This window comes from Muscardinus avellanarius (assembly GCF_963383645.1).
Source record: "Muscardinus avellanarius genome assembly, chromosome: 18".
NCBI classification, from domain to species: domain Eukaryota; kingdom Metazoa; phylum Chordata; class Mammalia; order Rodentia; family Gliridae; genus Muscardinus; species Muscardinus avellanarius.
Window position 1 is genome coordinate 8,467,605 of NC_137804.1, and position 18,395 is coordinate 8,485,999.

The 18,395-nt window shown below is 41.4% G+C and overlaps 1 protein-coding gene across 4 annotated transcripts in view; it reads right to left on the bottom strand.

Annotated features, from left to right (window-relative positions):
• Positions 1–18,395, bottom strand: part of SMARCC1 (SWI/SNF related BAF chromatin remodeling complex subunit C1) — a gene marked incomplete at both ends in the record, with an annotated part of 93,870 nt that overhangs the window by 29,670 nt on the left and 45,805 nt on the right. The window contains 9 exons of one of the 4 annotated variants that reach the window (XM_080715653.1): positions 1,183–1,337; positions 2,741–2,855; positions 4,111–4,166; positions 7,384–7,545; positions 9,625–9,883; positions 15,300–15,359; positions 15,652–15,765; positions 16,568–16,721; positions 18,268–18,381. In XM_080715653.1, coding sequence (XP_080571779.1) covers positions 1,183–1,337; positions 2,741–2,855; positions 4,111–4,166; positions 7,384–7,545; positions 9,625–9,883; positions 15,300–15,359; positions 15,652–15,765; positions 16,568–16,721; positions 18,268–18,381 — 1,189 coding nt within the window. The remainder of the gene's footprint in view (positions 1–1,182; positions 1,338–2,740; positions 2,856–4,110; positions 4,167–7,383; positions 7,546–9,624; positions 9,884–15,299; positions 15,360–15,651; positions 15,766–16,567; positions 16,722–18,267; positions 18,382–18,395) is intronic. The other 3 variants (XM_080715655.1, XM_080715654.1, XM_080715656.1) reach the window with 3 other exon arrangements.

Consider the following 18,395-nt stretch of genomic DNA (forward strand, 5'->3'; position numbering starts at 1 on the left):
GACAGAACCTAAGCTACCAGAACAGTAAGCAGCAGCTGGGCTCTGGGCTGACTGAGCAGAACTGTGGCCAACAAGGTCCTTTGTCAGAAGGGCCAGGATGTAAAACAATGATCATGTCTGAATTTGTTCATCTACAGGTCTGTAATGTATGATGCTCTACAGATTAAACACTTAAGCTGAAACAGTTGAATGGTTTGAGGGGCTGAAAGAATATCTTTAATTAAGGATCAAGAACAGCTCGGGGTGGGAGTGGTGACCCATGCCTGTAATCCTAGCTACTTGGGCGGCGGAGACAGGAGGATTACAGGTTTGAGGCCAGCCTCAGCAACTTACTCCATCTTACCTCTGCTACATAACAAAATAGGACCTACCCCAAAATAAAAAATAAAAAGGGCTGAGATGTGATGCAGTGGTTTAATTCTCCTGGATTCAACCCAATCCCAGTATGAAAAACAGCTCAAGATAGAATGATTAGGAAATTAACTACTGCTTCTTAAAATGTAGTAATTTATAACTGAAGGAAACAACTTCTGAGGTAAATGCAGAATTAGTGAAAAGATTTTATGAAAACTTCATAGATTCATGTTTGGAATGCTTTAAAATGCTAAGTTAACACTAAGCGGAGAAAAAATAACATTTCCTTGTCTTCTTAAATATGCTATGCAGCCAATACTATGTTATAAATAGAATAAACCACCCCCAGAAAAGCTGGCAAATTCAAGAAAAAAATAAAAGAAAAAACCTGCTATTTTAGGTTACCTTTTTCCTTTCAGTCTGTATTATCAGGATGAAATATTTATTAAAAAAAATTTGCCTTAAAAATCATAAATGTTTTAATCTGGTCAAAATTATTGGAACAACTGTCCAAGATAAGTTCTGCAGGCAAATTATAAACAAAAGACAATCTGTCTCTTAAAGAGACTTCAAAATCTGCCTTCAATCTTTGCAGTCTTCACAAGGCTAAATGAGAGAATGAACGGAACAAAACAAGTCACCCTTTAGGACCGGATCTGCTCTTTCCACCAACCTCCTCCTGCCTGCAGATTCCTAACCTAGAAATGCCATTCAAGCAAATAGTCTTCTCCTGTTGGGAGCAAAGTTCTTTATACTAATGTTCCCAATTAACTCAAAACAGTACGCCCATTCATGGACTGGAGAGCAAGGGGAAGGGCTGCGGCTGACCTTGGCTTTGGTAGCAGCTGAGGCCAGAGCAGCTGCGGCGGCTGTGGCAACATTTCCTTCAGAAATTTCATGTTCTACTTTCTTCTTCCCGGTATCACTTTCTCTTTCTTTACATGTATCAGTGAGTTCCTTGTTCTCTTCAGCTTCCTTTTCTTCTGAAAATAACAGAAAGCTTTACTGCCAGTGCACCCAGCATCAGACCCCATCTTACTTCTCACCTTGCAAACCAATGACTGGGTGATGGAACAAGGTTACAAAGAGATATTAAGACCTTTTTCTTCTAAGAGATGTGTTGAATTGTTCCAGGCATTTCAGTCTGCCTCTTATTTGGGACCCATTTTCTAAAGGACACACTGTGCCTTATCTTCATTTGTCTCATCTGTGTGCAGCTCTCATACATAAGGGAAATGCACAGAGAGAGAGACTCTCTTTGTTCCATGTCACTGGAAGGCTCAGGGAACCCTATAGAGTCTGAAGGAAATCAGACAACTTGTTCATCTCTAAGTACGACTGAAAACAAAATGCAATACCAGAATCAGCACTGGTGCTCACCTACTAATCAGAACTCAGATGGCTATTTATTGTTATATGAAGACAACTCTCCAAGCTGGTACATGCCTGTATCCCAGTACTTGGGAGGCTGAGACAGGAGGAGCACAGGCTCATGACCAGTCTCAACAAACTAGCAAAATATGGTTTCAAAACAAAAAATAAGGCTGGGTGTGGTGGTGCATGCTTGTAATCTCTGCGCTTGGGAGGCTGGGGCAGGAGGATCGAACAGGTTCGAAGCCAGCCTCAGCTACTTAGTGAGGCTCTCAGCAACTTAGTGAGACCCTGTTTCCAAATAAAGAATAAAATGGGTCTGGGAGTATAGCCTGGAGGTAGAAAGCCTCTGGGTTTCACCCCCAGTACCACCAAAAAAAAAAAAAAAAAAAAAGGTTTGGGGATACCACTCAGAGGAACAATGTCCCTGGGTTCAATCTCTAGCACTCCTCATAATAAATACCCAAAATAAATGGGGAATATTTAATATTTCTTTTGTGTGTGCATGTAGCTCTAGGGATTGAGCTTAGGGGTATTCTGCCTCCAAGATACACCCCCAGCCCGATAGATATATTTTATTTATTTATTTGTGGTACTGTGTATGGAACACAGGGGGCACTCTACCTCCGAGCTACAACCCCAGCCCTATTTTTTAGTCGTTTTAGTTTTTGAAACAGGGTCTTAACAAAGTTGTGACGGGCCTCACAGATGAGGCTGTCTGCAAACCATGATCCTCAGGTTTCTGCCTCCTGAATGCTGAAATTACAAGTGTGTGCCATCATGCCTGGCAATTTTATTTATTTTGAAACAGGGTCTCCCTAGGTTGACGAGACTCTCACTACTTGCTGAGGCTGTCCTCCAAACTGTGATCCTCCTGTCTCAGCTTTCCAAGTACTAGGATCACAAGTGTGACCACCATGCCGGAAAATATTTAATATTGTTATCTGCATTTCTCCATGTCTTTTTACAATTCTACAAAATAATACTAATATCCAGTTTGTTTCCTCTCAATTACCTGACTTAATATCTTCACTAACTTCACTATCCTGCTCCTTCTCATTTGATTTTTCATTTTCTCCATCTTGTGCTTTACCTCCGTCATCCATTTCATTTTCCACTTTGTTTTCTGCCTGAAAGGAGTATAAATCAAGAGAATAGGAATAAACAAAAAAGTCGTTTTAGAAGAATAATTAATTAATTAATTAATTTTTGGGGTGGTATTGGGGGTGGAACCCAGGGGCTTTTCTACCTCCAGGCTATACTCCCAGACCCATTTTATATTTTATTTGGAAACAGGGTCTCACTAAGTTGCTGAGAGCCTCACTAACTAGCTGAGGCTGGCTTCAAACCTGCGCGATCCTCCTGTCTCAGCCTCCCAAGTGCGGGGATTACAAGCGTGTGCCACCACGCCCGGCCAGAAAAATTATTTTAGATGAACAAAAAGTTTCACTGTTTTTAATTGTGTGTGGCACGGGGTTTGAACCCAGGGGCATTCTACCTCTGAGTTACACCTCAGCCTTATTTAATTTTAATTTTTCTTATTTAATTCTGGAGATTGAACCCAGAGACATTCTACCTCTAAGCTAAACCTCCAGCCCAATTTTATTTCTTATAGGAAACAGGGTCTAACTAGGTTGCTGAGAGCCTCACTAACTTGCCGAGGCTGGCTTCGAACTTGCAATCCTTCTGTCTGGGATTACAAACATGTACCACCACGCCCCACTGACTTAGCAATTTGAGACTCTCACACATTGACTTTAGGGTCTCTCCCTCTAGCAGCTGGTACAGTTTTAAATGCTCACTTAAACACCAGCTTCTCATTACTTCTTTTTACATATTCTTATGTTGGCAAAGGGTTCTCCGAACCAGGCTTGGTGGAGCACGCTTGTAATCCCAGCATTTGGGAGGCTGGGACAGGAGGATCGTGGTTCACTGCCAGTCTCCATTACTTAGTGAGGCCCTTTGCAACTTGGTGAGACCTTGTTTCAAACTAAAAAATAAAAAATAGGCCTGGGGATGTACCCCTGGGTTCCATCCCTAGTACTGTAAAAAACAAACAAAACCCAAACCAAATAAGCAAACAAAAGAAGAGATCTCCTATGAAATTGTTTAATATTCTGCAATTCTGCCACAAGTATAGAATCTAAACCCTACAATTTAATATTCACAACTGTGCACGAAAGAGGCACAAAAGAAGAGGTGAGGGCAAGAATAAATCTTCAGAGAATAAACAAGTGGAAAATACCCATTATCATGCATTGGAAAAACTGTATCTGAAACAACAAATTTACGTGGCAAGTGACAATCAGAAAAACAAACAAAGATCAGTAGGCTCAAAAGGCATGTTCTTGGTGGCTTCTATTATGAGCAATGAACAGACCTTACCTTTTCAGGTTGCTGACCCTCAGGTTCTGTTTCCATTTTCTCTTCTTCAGCTCCTTCTACAAATAAAAGAATAAGAAAAATAGGCAAAAAGGGTAAAACTATTTCCATAAACTCTGAGTATATGAAATAAAATTATATACTACAGTATAGTCAACAAATCATACAACCAGAGGGACTGACAGAAGCCAGACACAAAACAATACACAGTACAGGATAAAGTAAAGGACAGCTGAAAGGACTCAATGGTTGTAAAAACCAGGACAGGGTATTTAACTGGGCTAGGAGAATATAAGGTAACTGAAAGCAGGTTCAGTGGGGTGGGAAGTCATGCAGTGCTAGGGATAGAATTTTATGATTTGGAGGCTGTTTACATGAATGTGTTTAACTTGTGGAAATGCAACAGGCTGCCTGGGCAAGACAGGAAATGTACTAAGATCCTGCCTTAGAAAAAAAAAAAAAAGAAAAAGACACACCCCCAGCTTTTTTTTTTTTGGGGGGGGTTGTACTGGGGTTCCTGAAAACCCTTCTACCTCCGGGCTACACTCCCAGACCTATTTTATATTTTTTTATTTGGAAACAGGGTCTCATAAGCCAGCATGGCTGGCTTCGAACCTGCGCGATTCTCCTGTCTCTGCCTCACAAGCATGAGGATTACAAGCGTGTGTCACCATGCCTTGGCGCAGCTTCATTTTTTTATTTTGAAACAGGGTCTCACTAGGTTGCTGAGAGTTTAAGTTGCTAAGGCTGTCCCCAAACCAGCGATCTTCCACTGCTTTTTATATAACCTGAATTGCTCAATGTAGTAAGTATATGTATACATACATTAAGCTAACAGAACACCTGATTGGATAAAATGGTCTCAGAAGGCAGACAATTACATATTATATAATCAAAGGCATTTTTTTAGCTGGACTTGGTGGCATACACTTGTAATTTCAGCATTCAGGAGGTGGAGTACGGAGGATCACAGTTCAAGGACAGCCTCAGCTACATAAGGAGGCCTTTCACAACCCAGTGAGACCCTGTTTCAAAAAAATGAAAAGACTAAAAAAATAGGACCAGGTGTAGCTCGGAGGTAGAATGCCCCTGGGTTCCATCCCTAGTACCACAAAAAAGGGCAATTTCTTCTTGAAAATGGGAGCCACTTAGGGAAGTCACTTAAAAAATCCAGCTAGTAAGCTGGGCGTGATGGCGCATGCTTGTAATCCTAGCCATTTGGAGGCTGAGACTGGAGGATCTTGGTTAGTGGACAGCCTCAGATATTTAGTGAGGCACTCTGTAACTTAGTAAGACCCTGTTTCAAAATAAAGAATAAAAAACAGGGCAGGGGGTGTAGCTCAGTGGTCGAATGCCCATGGGTTTCATCCCCAGACCCGCAAAAAAAAAAAATCCCGCCAGAAGCCAGGCATGGTGACGTATGTTTGTAATTTGTAATCCCAGAATTAGGGAGACTGGGACCAGAGGATCGCAGTTCACGGACAGTCTAAGCTACTTAGGAGGCTCTTCACAACTCAGTGAGACCCTGTTTCAGAAATAAAAAGACTAAAAAATGGGGCTTGGAGGAATAATGCCCCTTGGTTCCATCCCCAGTATGCAAAAAAAGAAAAAAGAAAAAAATATAACTGGGGATGTAGCTCCGTGGTAGAATGCTCTTGGGTTCAATCCCCAGTCCCACAAAAATTAAAAATAAAAAATAAGGCTGGGCGTGGTGGCGCATGCTTGTAATCTCAGCATTTGAGGGAAAATAAAATCCAGCCAGTTTAGAGGTAAGACATCCAATTATGAGGTACTCAAAAGTCTGAGTCTCTATTTTACTGTCCTTTGATCCGAAAGAGTCCTTTAATACAAGTGAAATGAGGAAAAGAAGCCCACTGCACAAGATGTAAGTGTGATGACCAAATACTGTCCCACTGTTTTCATAGGTTCACTGGCCTAGTGTATTCTCACAGTGTTTTAGAATCACCAACTCTAGAGCCAGGCATGGTGGCAATCGCTTGTAATCCCTGTGCTTGGGAGGTGGAGACAAGAGGATTGTGCAGGTTCAAAGCCAGCCTTGCTGGTTTAACAGACCCTGTTTCAAAAAAAGAAGAAATTATATATATATATACATATATACATATATACATATATATTATATATAAAATATGTCTGGAAGTGTAGCCCGGAGGTAGAAGGGTTTCCAGGAACCCCAGCACCACCCCCAAAAAAAGAATTGCCAACTCTATAAATACTGTTACGGAACTCCTCATGGTAAGAACAGTTGAGACTGTTTATAGGTTATGAATAGTATCTTGAGGCAGGAATTCTTAAGTTACTTATTTCTGGACTTTATGTTCCTAGAAAGTAACCCTTTTAATATTATTGTAAGAATGTTCTACTAATCTCATGATAAACCAGAGATCAGTTCTTAGCCTTATGGAAACTAGAAATGATTAGATGGGCTATTCTACACAGGGCTGTAAGAAAGCTTGCTGGACAATACAATAATTGATACCAAAGAATCTTCTTTGACTGGTTGATCTGTGATTCAGTTTTTCCAAAAGCATAATCAATTATTATTATTATTATTATTTTTTTACGGGTCTAAGGATGAAACACAGGGGTATTTGACTTCCAAGCTACACCCCCTGCCTTATTTTTTTTTTATTATTAGTATTTTGAAACAGGGTCTCACTAAGTTGCAGAGGGCCTCACTAAGTAGCTGAAGCTGTCCACAAGCTGCGATCTTCTGGTCTCCGCCTCTGGAATGCTGCGATTACAAGTTTGCACCACCACACTACTCTTTTTTTTTTTTTTAAGTGGTACTAGGGTTCCTGGAAGCCCTTCTACATCCTGGCTACACTCCCAGACCTATTTTTATAGTAGCTGAAGCTGTCCACAAGCTGCGATCTTCTGGTCTCCGCCTCTGGAATGCTGCGATTACAAGTTTGCACCACCACACTATTCTTTTTTTTTTTTTTAAGTGGTACTAGGGTTCCTGGAAGCCCTTCTACATCCTGGCTACACTCCCAGACCTATTTTTATACTTTTTAAATTTGGAAACAGGGTCTCTGAAGCCAGCACACGCGGCTGGCTTCGAACCTGCGTGATCCTCCTGTTTCTGCCTCCCAAGCGCGGGGATTACATGCGTGCGCCACCACGCCCGGCTACCACCATACTATTCTTAAGAGGCAAATTTATGCTTATTAGTGGATCTACTGAGGAAGCAAACTCCACTACATGAGAAGGGTAAGGGGAACAGCAGACTCGTGCAGCCTGTGGCTGCGTACTTACCGAGTTTCTCGGGCTCTTCTGGCCCTGTACCTGCAATGCAGCTACTCTCCAGGCCAAAGGTGGGGTCCACTTTCCCAGAGGCTCGTGCTGCTTCTTGTACTTTCTTGACATGAGCTTCAACCAACTCCAGTGGTACCTCCTCCCGAACCCGAGAAAACTCCTCTGGTTCCAAGAATAAAAATGAAACAGTAACTCTGCTTTGCCTAAATATTTCCTAAATGTAAGACTACAGTACTTTGTGTGTCTGTTACTGGGAATGGAACCCAGGGGCCTTCTAACTCCAAGCCACACTCTCAGATCTATTTTTTATTTGGGAACAGGGTCTTGCTAAGTTGTTGAGAGCCTCACTAAATTGTTGAACCCGGGTTCAAATCTGCAATACTGAGATTACAAGTGAATAAAGTCACCAGCCTAGTGACTTTATAAGAGTATATGACACAGTAACACTCTCATGGATACAGTGAACTCTATGAGGTTCACTATAGCAAAATGAGAAAAAATACATAGTTATGAAATTCTCTTTCTAGACATGTATCCTATGTATATGTGTATGTATAAACAATTTTTAATTTCTATCAGTAACAACCAAAACTGGCATTCATATTCTCTGAGCTGGTTCAACTAATAATCTAGAAAACAGCCAGAATTAAAAATAAAGTCAAAGCCAAGAAAGATTTCCACAGTTTAAAATATTTCTAGTTGCCAGGTGGCAAATGCTTGTAACCTCAACATCTGAGAGGCCGAGAGAGAAGGATCAGAGGTTTGAGACCAGTCTTAGCAATTTAGGGAGACCTGTTTCAACATAAAAAAATCAGGCTGGGAGTACAGCTCAGAGGCATAACGCCCCTGGGTTCAATTCTAAGTACAAAGAAAAAGAAACTAATATAATCCAAGACTATAAAATAACCTTTGTCAGTTTCAATTAATTACATACCATAAAAAATTTATGTACCTACAATACTAATATAAACTTTTAATTTACAAACTATTATTAAGTGCTTTACTTAGCTGGGCATAGTGGCTGGCACAAGATTGTAATCTGAGCATTTGGGAGGCTGAGACAGAAGGATCGTGGTTCGTGAACAGCCTCAGCTACTGAGGCCCTTTGCAACCCGGTGAGACCCTGTTTTAAAAAAAAAAAAAAAGAGCTGGGGGTAGAATGCCCCTAAGTTCCACCCCAGTAGCGCAAAATAAAAAATAAATAAGCAAGCAAACTGGGCAAGGTGGCGTGCATGCTTGTAGTCCCAGCATTTGGGAGGCTGAGACAGGAGGATTGCAGTTGAAGGATAGCCTCAGCTACCTTGAGGCCCTCCGCAACTTAGTGAGATCCTGTTTCAAAATAAAGAATAAAAAATAGGGCTGGGGGTATAGAGGTAGAATGCCCCTGGGTTCCAACCCTAGTAAAAAGAAAAGTGCTTTACTTTAAAATGTTTTATACAGAGCATATGGTGTCTCTTAGGGGTAATGTTGCTTTTTTTTTTTTTTTTTTTTTTTTTGGTGATATTGGGGATGGAACCCATAGGAATTATACCTCAGAGATACACCCCAGCCCTATATTCAGTCTTTTTAGTTTTTTTTTTTGGTGGTACTGGGATTCCTGGAAGCTCTTCTACCTCTGGGCTACACTCCCAGACCTAATATATATACATACATACATTTTTTTTTGCAGGTTTGGGGATGGAACCCAGAGGCATTTGACCTCCGAGCTACACCCCCTGCCCTATTTTTTATTCTTTATTTTGAAACCGGGTCTCACTGAGTTGCAGAGGGCCTCACTAAGTAGCTGAGGATGTCTGCGAACCGGGATCCTCCAGGTCTCAGCCTCCCGAATGCTGGGATTACAAGCGTGCGCCACCACGCCCGGCTTATTTTATATTTTTAATTGGAAACAGGGTCTCTTAAGCCAGCACGGCTGGCTTCGAACCTGTGCGATCCTCCTGCGTCACCACGCCCGGCTAGTCTTTTTAGTTTTTGAAACAGGGTCTGAGTTGAGTATGAGTCAAGTCACATACTTGACTATGTCTCACATAGTCACTGCTATGTAGCTGAGGCTGTCTGCAAACTGGTATCCTCCAGTCTCTGCCTCCCGAATCCTGGGATTTCAAGTGTGTGCCACCATGCCTGGCCTTAATGTCGCATTTGTGTTTAATTCTATAAAAAAATGAATGCTGCAGCTGCTAATATGTAACTGTGAGATACAGTACATTTTCGAGTTGGAGAGGTGTGTAGTGCAGTTCATACCCAAAGCCGCTTTGGCTGCAGCAGATGCCACACGTGGGTCCACCACAGAGGCCAAGAAAGCAACAGTGCTCATGACTGGGTTTCCTGACTGACTAAAAGGGACAGGCTGGTAAGCCAAAGGACCAAGGGAAGCGTCTGAATTTTCGAGGTATGGGTCCTCGATGGGCAGCCTCAAGAAGTGGAGGATGCACTCATCCTGAGTGCGACTTCCAACATGCTCTGACACTTTGTTCCAGTCATCCTTGTACATCTCCAGGGCCTGAAACAGAAAAGACAGGAGCCTGAGTAGTGGGCAGAAAAGGAAACGTGATTAAATCAAACATTAGCGAATGTTTTTTAAAAATGACACGAATGGCAAGTAATAAATGTAAAAGGAAGTAAATCTGGCAACGTTTCTCATATTTAGTTGTCAATCAGACAAAAAAACCCAAAAGGCAAACATTGTAAAGGTAGAAGTAGAATCATCTTTTAGTACTACAAACATGACTGTACACAAAAAATTCTCAAGAAGCCCCACAAATAAGCGTGGTCTACAGAGCTGAGTAGGTACTTAATTCAGGATCTAGTTTTCATCAACACATACTTGGATTCTTAGAACTCATCTGCCTCCCTATTCTGTTTGGTTTTTAATATTAAGGATTGATTTCAGGGGCATCTACTCTAAAGCTACACCCCCAGACCTATTTTATATTTTATTTTTTGCGGTACTGGGGATGAAATCCAAGGGCATTCTACCTCTGAGTTATAACCCAAGCACTGTTTTCTTTTGCGGGTTTGGGGATGGAACCCAGGGGCATTCGACCTCCAAACTACACCCCCTGCCCTATTTTGTATTCTTTCTTTTTAGTGGTACTGGGGTTCCTGGAAGCCCTTCTGGGCTATACTCCCAGACCGATCTTTTTTTTTTTTTTTTTTTGAAACAGGGTCTCTTAAGCCAGCAAGGCTGGCTTCGAACCTGCACGATCCTCCTGTCTCTGTCTCCCAAGCGCAGGGATTACAAGCGTGCGCCACCACACCCGGTCTCAATGATTTGCAGAGGGCCTCACTAAGTAGCTGAGGCTGTCCGCAAACCACGATCCTCTGGTCTCAGCCTCCTGAATGCTGGGATTACAAGCGTGCGCCACCACGCCCGGCTCCAGCACTGTTTTTCATTTATTTTGAAACAGGGTCTTACTTGAGGAGGGTCTCACTAAGTTGTTGAGGCTGTACTAAAAAATGCAACCTTCCTGTTTCTGCCTCCCAAGTACTGGGATTACAGGTGTGCATCACCATGCCCAGCCTGTCTGGCTATTCTTTAGTTTATCCTTGTCTGTGTTGTAAGACTGAACTAGAACCAATACCTCCAAATCATTCCCAGGAGCTGGTCCTATGATCAACCCATGTGTGCCATCTGCAGAGCAGCTCCTCCCGATGTTTCTTCCTTTATATGCTCTGGGCACACACCAAATCATGAAGGTGAAGACATGAATTCAAGATTTATATTTTATCTGTGCCACCATATAGACTGAAAACTTTGATGGTATGTATCCTAGTTGTTACAATCTGTAGTATCTGTCACAGTGCCTGATAAAATTTATTGACTTTAGCCACAATAGGACTAAGCCAGCAAAAAAATTTTTACTTTTTTATTTTGTGGCCCCAGGGATTGAAATCAGGGTCATTCTACTCCCGAGCAACACTCCCGGCCCTATTTTATTATTGTCATCATTTTTTTTTTTTTTTTTTTTTTTGGTGATACTGGGGATGGAACCCTTCTACCTCCAGGCTACACTCTCAGACCTATTTTATATTTATATTTGGAAACAGAGTCTCTTAAGCCAGTGAGGCTGGCTTCAAACCTATGTAATCCTCCTGTCTCTGACTCCAAAGCGCAGGGATTACGAGCATGCGCCACCACGCCTGGCCTTATATTATTTATTTTTGAAACAGAGTCTCACTGTTCGTTAAGCAAAGGGCTTAACAAAGTAGTTGAGGCTGTCTGCGAACTGCGATCCTCCTGTCTCAGGCTCTCAAGTAATGATATTATAACTGTATATCACCACGCCATACCCTTTCATTATATTTTGAATTTGGTTTCTTATTTTTATTATTTGGTGGTACTGGGGTTCCTGGAAGCCCTTCTATCTCCGGGCCACACTCCCAGACCTATTTTATATTTTTATTTGGAAACAGGGTTTCTTAAGCCAGCAAGGCTGGCTTCAAACCTGTGCGATCCTCTTGTCTCTGCCTCCCAAGCGCGGGGATTACAAGTGTGCGTCACCACGCCCAGCCTGAATTTGTCTTTTTATGATAGTTAAATGCAACAGTGAGCTGGGTGTAGTGGTGTGCACTTGTAATCCCAGAATTTTTTTTTTTGTGTGTGTGGGTCTGGGGATGGAACCTAGGGGCATTTGACCTCCGAGCTACACCCCCTGCCCAATTTTTTATTCTTTATTTTGAAACCGGGTCTCACTGAGTTGCAGAGGGCCTCACTGAGTAGCTGAGGCTGTCTGCAAACCGCGATCCTCCAGGTCTCAGCCTCCTGAATGCTGGGATTACAAGCGTGCGCCACCTCGCCTGGCGTAATCCCAGAATTTGAGGCTGAGACAGGAGGATTACAGTTCAAGGACAGTCTCAGCTACTTAGTGAGGCCCTTTGCAATTTAGTGAGACCCTGCTTCAAAATAAAGAATATAAAATAGGGCTGGGGTTGTAGCTTGGGAGGTAGAATGATGCCGCTAAGGTTCCATCCCCAGTACTTAAAAAAAAAAAAGAAAAAAAAACAACAAAAAAAAGCTCGGCGTAGTGGTGCAAGCTTGTAATCCCACTATTCAGGAGGTAGAGACTGGACTGTAGTTCATAGACAGCCTCAGCTACTTAGCAAGGCCTGTCACAACTCAGTGAAACTCTGTTTAAAAAATAAATGGACTACCTGGGCAATGGTGGTGCACGCTTGTAATCCCCGTGCTTGGGAGGCAGAAAGGAGGATCGCGCAGGTTTGAAGTCAGCTGCACGCGGGCTGGCTTAGGAGACCCTGTTTCCAAATAAAAATGTAAAAATAGGTCTGGGAGTGTAGCCTGGAGGTAGAAGGGCTTCCAGGAACCCCAGTACCACCAAAAAAAAAAAAAAAAAAAAAAAAAAAAAAAAAAAACCAGCAACAGTGTTATTTTCTTTCTTTGGCTGGTCTGGGAATGAACCCCAGGGGCATTCAACCTGAGCTACACCTCCTGCCCTCTTTTATATTCTTTCTTTCTTTCTTTCTTTCTTTCTTTCTTTCTTTCTTTCTTTCTTTCTTTTTTTGGCGGGTCTGGGGATGGAACCCAGGGGTATTTGACCTCTGAGCTACACCCCCTGCCCTATTTTTTATTCTTTATTTTGAAACCGGGTCTCACTGAGTTGCAGAGGGCCTCACTAAGTAGCTGAGGCTGTCCGCGAACCGGGATCCTCCAGGTCTCAGCCTCCCAAATGCTGGGATTACAAGCGTGCGTCACCATGCCCGGCTTATTCTTTATTTTGAAACCGAGTCTCACTGAGTTGCAAAGGGCCTCACTAAGTAGCTGAGGCTGTCCGTGAACCGCCTCCGGTCTCAGCCTCCTGAATACTGTGATTACAAGCGTGAGCCACCATGCCCGGCTGCAACACTGCTATTTTCAAACCAGCATTTTTTCTTTTTTTTCTAGGGATCAATATACTTCCGTAGCCCTAATACACAAATGTAAAAATGCATTTTATTGCCAAAATTAAAAAATAAAACAAAAGGCCGGGCGTGGTGGCGCACGCTTGTAATCCCCGCGCTTGGGAGGCAGAGACAGGAGGATCGCGCAGGTTCGAAGTCAGCTGTGCTGGCTTAAGAGACCCTGTTTCCAAATAAAAGATATAAAATAGGTCTGGGCGTGTAGCCCAGAGGTAGAAGGGCTTCCAGGAACCCCAGTACCACAAAAAAAAAAAAATAAATAAAAATAAAAAATAAATAAAAAATAAATAAATAAAAATAAAATAAAGCAAAAGCAAAGCTTTTAGCCAGGTACAGTGGCAAACACCTTTAATTCCAGTACTTGGGAGGCTGAACAAAGAGGCTAAACGCAGGTTCCAGGCCAGCACATGGTAATTCAGTGAGACCCTGCTTGAAAGTAAAAAAAGAGATATGGATGTAGTACAGAGCTAAAATACCTATGTGGATTTCAAGCCCCTGTGCACCACCATCCCTGGCTGGATTTCATGTTCACAAAGTACTAACTGCTAGACAGGCATCATGGCACACACTTGTAATCCCAGTACTTGGGAGGCTGAGACAGGAGGATCATAGGTTGTGGCTAGACTTAATAAGTTAGTGAGGCCCTCCTCAAAAAAGTTGGGTGTGTAGCTCATAGGCAGAAGGCCCATGGGTTCCACCCCCAGTACGTCCTTCCACTAAAAAACATAATAATTGCTGTAAATAAATTATATAAATGGAAGACACTAGTGGTAAACAGTGCTATTGGCAAGCCTTTTATTTCTGAGTGTTTAAAGGCAGACAATGTATGTTGATGCAATTGCTTGTTTAAAAGAAAAATGAACAACAGCACAGATTCCATCTGTAGGAAAAAAAATGTACTATTGTGTAAGGATATTTTACTTTTCTTGGATATATTTAGAGTAAACAGTAGCTTAGACACTCTTACCTCACTCTGTATTTACTATCTACTAATTTTAAATATAAAAGAGGAAAAATATTTGAGCATCAATGTGGCTTTAAGAAAAAGAACTGTTGCTGTTTCCAGTGGTGGTTGTAAAACTAAACTTCTCCCATGAACCCAAAGATTTCAAAACAGTAATACAAAAGCAAGATACAAGACCAGCGTGACAGCACATGCCTCTAATCCCAATCCTTGAAAGGCCGAGATAGTAGGAGGGTCACAGGTGTGCGACAATACTCAGCAACTCAGTGAGACCCCGTTTCACAATAAACAATACAACAGGGCTGGGGCGTAGCTCAGAAGTAGAATGCTCCTGGGTTCAGTTCCCAGAATCTCCTCACCCAGAGAAAGTTACACACACACACACACACACACACACACACACACACACACACACACTTTTGCAATACTAGGGATGAAGACAGAAGCAAGAGAGTTGGAAGAACCAAGAAAGTAAAAAGTAGGCACAAAAAGAAAATGAAAAACTCAGCACAGTACCAAAATCTATAAAGAAATCTCAACTGTACAAATGACTTGAGAAACCAAATCAAAGCCAGAAAAGCAGAGGTCCCCAGGACCAGAGATCTAAAGGTAATTGACAGTGTTGAGCACCGGGCTCGAAGGAGCCTGACACCTACCAGATGTGACAGTGACACCAGGAGTCACGGCCTTTCTCACCATACTGACACCTTGAAGGCAGCACAGCACAGAGCAGGGCAAGGGCACCTGCGACCATCTACCTTCATAGACACTGTACTCTTCACTGATACTTTTGCAATAAAATAAGACAACTTCACATAAATATTTCAACGCAACTGTTAAAAGAATTTCACTAAACCTAAGTGCTAAATGTATGTTTTTAATACTTTGTGCTATTAAGTGGGAGGTCTGTGGAAGAACTTACTTGTGTCAACACTTGGCAATGTTCACTCAGTACCATAGGTATGCTTAAAGTGCTACTAAGAGAGTATTGGCAAGCACCCTCCCTCTAAACAAAGGGGCTGACCACGCAGCAGCTTACCTCCAGGAGGAGAAGGGTCTCCTGTTCTGTCCATTCTCGTCCAGCACTAGCACCTTTACTCTACAGAAACAAAGTCAGAAATCATTTGCAGGTCAGTAGAATTCATAGGACTATTTTATTCAAATTTGCAACTTCTAAAGCTAATCATACAGGAAAAAAAGGCAAGACAAGTGATTGTTATTTTATAAAATGACACCAGACTTCAGTAGAAAGCTCACTTCTCACCACAGAAATTAATTTTTTGGTTCTGTTTTGATAAATTTCATTTCTGATGAAAAATGATGACTCTTAAGAAGGACAAAAAAAACACACTGCCTGCAGTCTATTTGTGCTTAGGGAAAAAAATATTTACCTTTGCTAATGTTTTCTTGGAGTAAATATCAGTACGGAGACCAAAGTTTTGCAAATCAATTGGTTTTTCCTTATTCTTCTCAGGAAAATTTAACATCTGCTGAGCAGCAGGTACCTATCAGTCAAATAAATGATAAATGATTATATTTACCCATACAGAGTGAAGAGGATGAAGTTTTTAAAAAGTTATTTAATAGTGGCACTTAAGCTACTCCTGGTGAGTTTTCTACAAAATAAAACAATAAAAAAATCCTGTAAGTTACATTATACTTCTAATGAAAATTCAATATATTAGAAAAATTTTGAGTTCCCTTTGAAGTCACAGAAAACAAAGCAAGTTTTTTTAATATGACCTATAGCTTAGGCTCATGGTTTCCCAACTTGAAGCTACTTATAATTAGTTTAGTAATTTTTTTTTTGAATGAGTATCTTTTTTCTTAGTGGTACTGAGGACTGCACCCGGGGGCACTCTACCCCTGAGCTACAACCTAGCACTTAGCACTTTGTGTTTTGAAACTTGGTCTTGCTAAGTTGCTGAAGCTGGCCTTGTACTTGGGATCTTCCTGACTCAGCCTCCCAAGTGCTAGACTACAGGTGTTGCGAGGCTCACTTGTTTAGTAGTGTCTTTGATGGCACAAGGATAAAGGAGTAAATTTACTGAATATAAATAAATAATTTGTTAGGATGTGGCATAGACTGGTAGACTTGGTGAGATAGTATTACCCTGAACATTATATATCCTTATAATGCAAACACTTGTAATAGAAAAAAAAACATATATGCTTGTACAATCACACAAACCTCAAAACTATCAGCTAAGAAACAGCACAATACAATAATAATTACTCCTAAATAGGAATGCTATAAGTGGTTGTCTGTTGTCAACTAGGTCTGAAGAAAAGTCAAAAGCACTTTACCTGTGGTGAACGAAGATGCAGAGGCACCAGTCCTGAGGGGGTGTCAGCTAACACATTGAAATGAGGAGTAGGAGGCGGTCCCATTGCCATGGGCCGACTTTCAGGATCAACTTGGTAATTAACCAGCCCCCACTGCTCTAAAAAGGCATGAACCCTAAAGGACAAAGCTCCGTAAATTAACATCTAGAGAATCAATCTCTCCAAAACCATCATCACATCTTTAAAAATCAAAAATAGAAAAAAAAAGAATTAAACATGTTCTCTGCAGGCTGCAAACTAAAGTATTTAATAAATTTTGTTTGAGGAATAATTTCTACAAATCTAAAATAATGTTGAGCTGGCCGTGTGGCGCACACTTATAATCCCAGCATTTGGGAGGTTGAGACAGGGAAATCACAGTTCGCAGATAGCCTCAGCTACTACTTAGTGAGGCCCTTTGCAACTCAGTGAGACCCTGTTTCAAAATAAAAAATTAAAATACGTCTCAGAGTGTAGCTCGGAGGTAGAATGCCTCTGGGTTCCATCCCTAGTACTGCCAAAAAAAAAAAAAAAAAAAAAAAAAAAAAAAAAAAAAAAAAAAAAAAAAAGTTGATAATACAAACCAGAAAACCTACTGTAATTCTAATAGTTCTTTTTTTTATTTGTGAAGGTTATCCTTAACCAGCAATCCTCCTGTCTCAGCCTCCCAAGTACTGTTATTACAAGTGTATACCACCATGGTCAGCTTTTATCTGAGGTACTAGGGATGGAAATGAGGGGCTTCCTACATAGAGCCACACACCCCCCCCACTGTATTTTTTATTCTTTATTTTGAAACAGTGTCTCACTTGAGTTGCAAAGGATCTTACTAAGTAACTGAGGCTGGCCTCAAACTGTGATCCTCCTGTCTCAGCCTCCCAAATGCTGGGATTACAAAGTGTGTGTTACCACACCTGGCTTAAGTCTAATAGTTCTAACAGACAAATTAAAGAACAAATAGTCATTCAGGTTTGGGGTTAAAGATCTTACATACTACAGACACAATTCCCAGAAGAAATATCTAAGCAGGGCGTGGTGGCGCACGCTTGTAATCCCAGCACTTGGGAGGCTGAGACTGGAGGACTGCGGTTCATGGTCAGCCTCAGCTACTTAGTGAGGCCCTCTGCAACTCAGTGAGAAACTGTTTCAAAATAGGGAATAAAAAATAGGGCAGGGGGTGTAGCTCGAAGGTCCAATGCCTCTGGGTTCCATCTCTAGATCCGCAAAAAAACAAAAAAACAAAAAAACAACAAAAAAAAAAACAAACCCATATTTTTGTGTGTGGTATTAGGGATTGAATCCAAGGCTGTCTACCTTGGAACCATATCCCCAAACCTGTTTTGAGTCTCACTGGTTTGCTAAGAGTCTCTATTCCTGAAGGTGTCCTCAAATATGTGATCTTTCTATTTCAGCCTCCCAGGTACTGGGATTATAGGCAAGTGTCCACATTCAGGTATTTATTTCTTTACACAGATTTAAGAGAGTTTATCCACTCCCACCCAGCCCACTATTCACCTCTGGTAATTTTATATCTTGAAGATACTGAACTCCTAAATGTAGTATATAAGATTGAGAAATTCTCCTAACCAAGAAAACAAAGTTTTAATCAGGCAAATATTCAACAGTAATGTGTCAATAGCCACCTGCTCTAAAATATTAGAATATAAATCAAAACACTTTACCTCATCACAGCACACACATCTCCAGTCAAGTTCCTTCGACAAGCCGTGCTGGTTAAATATTCTTGGGGATTTAGACGGTATGTGTCAATCATAAAATTTCGATATGCCAAGTATCTAAAAAGCATGGG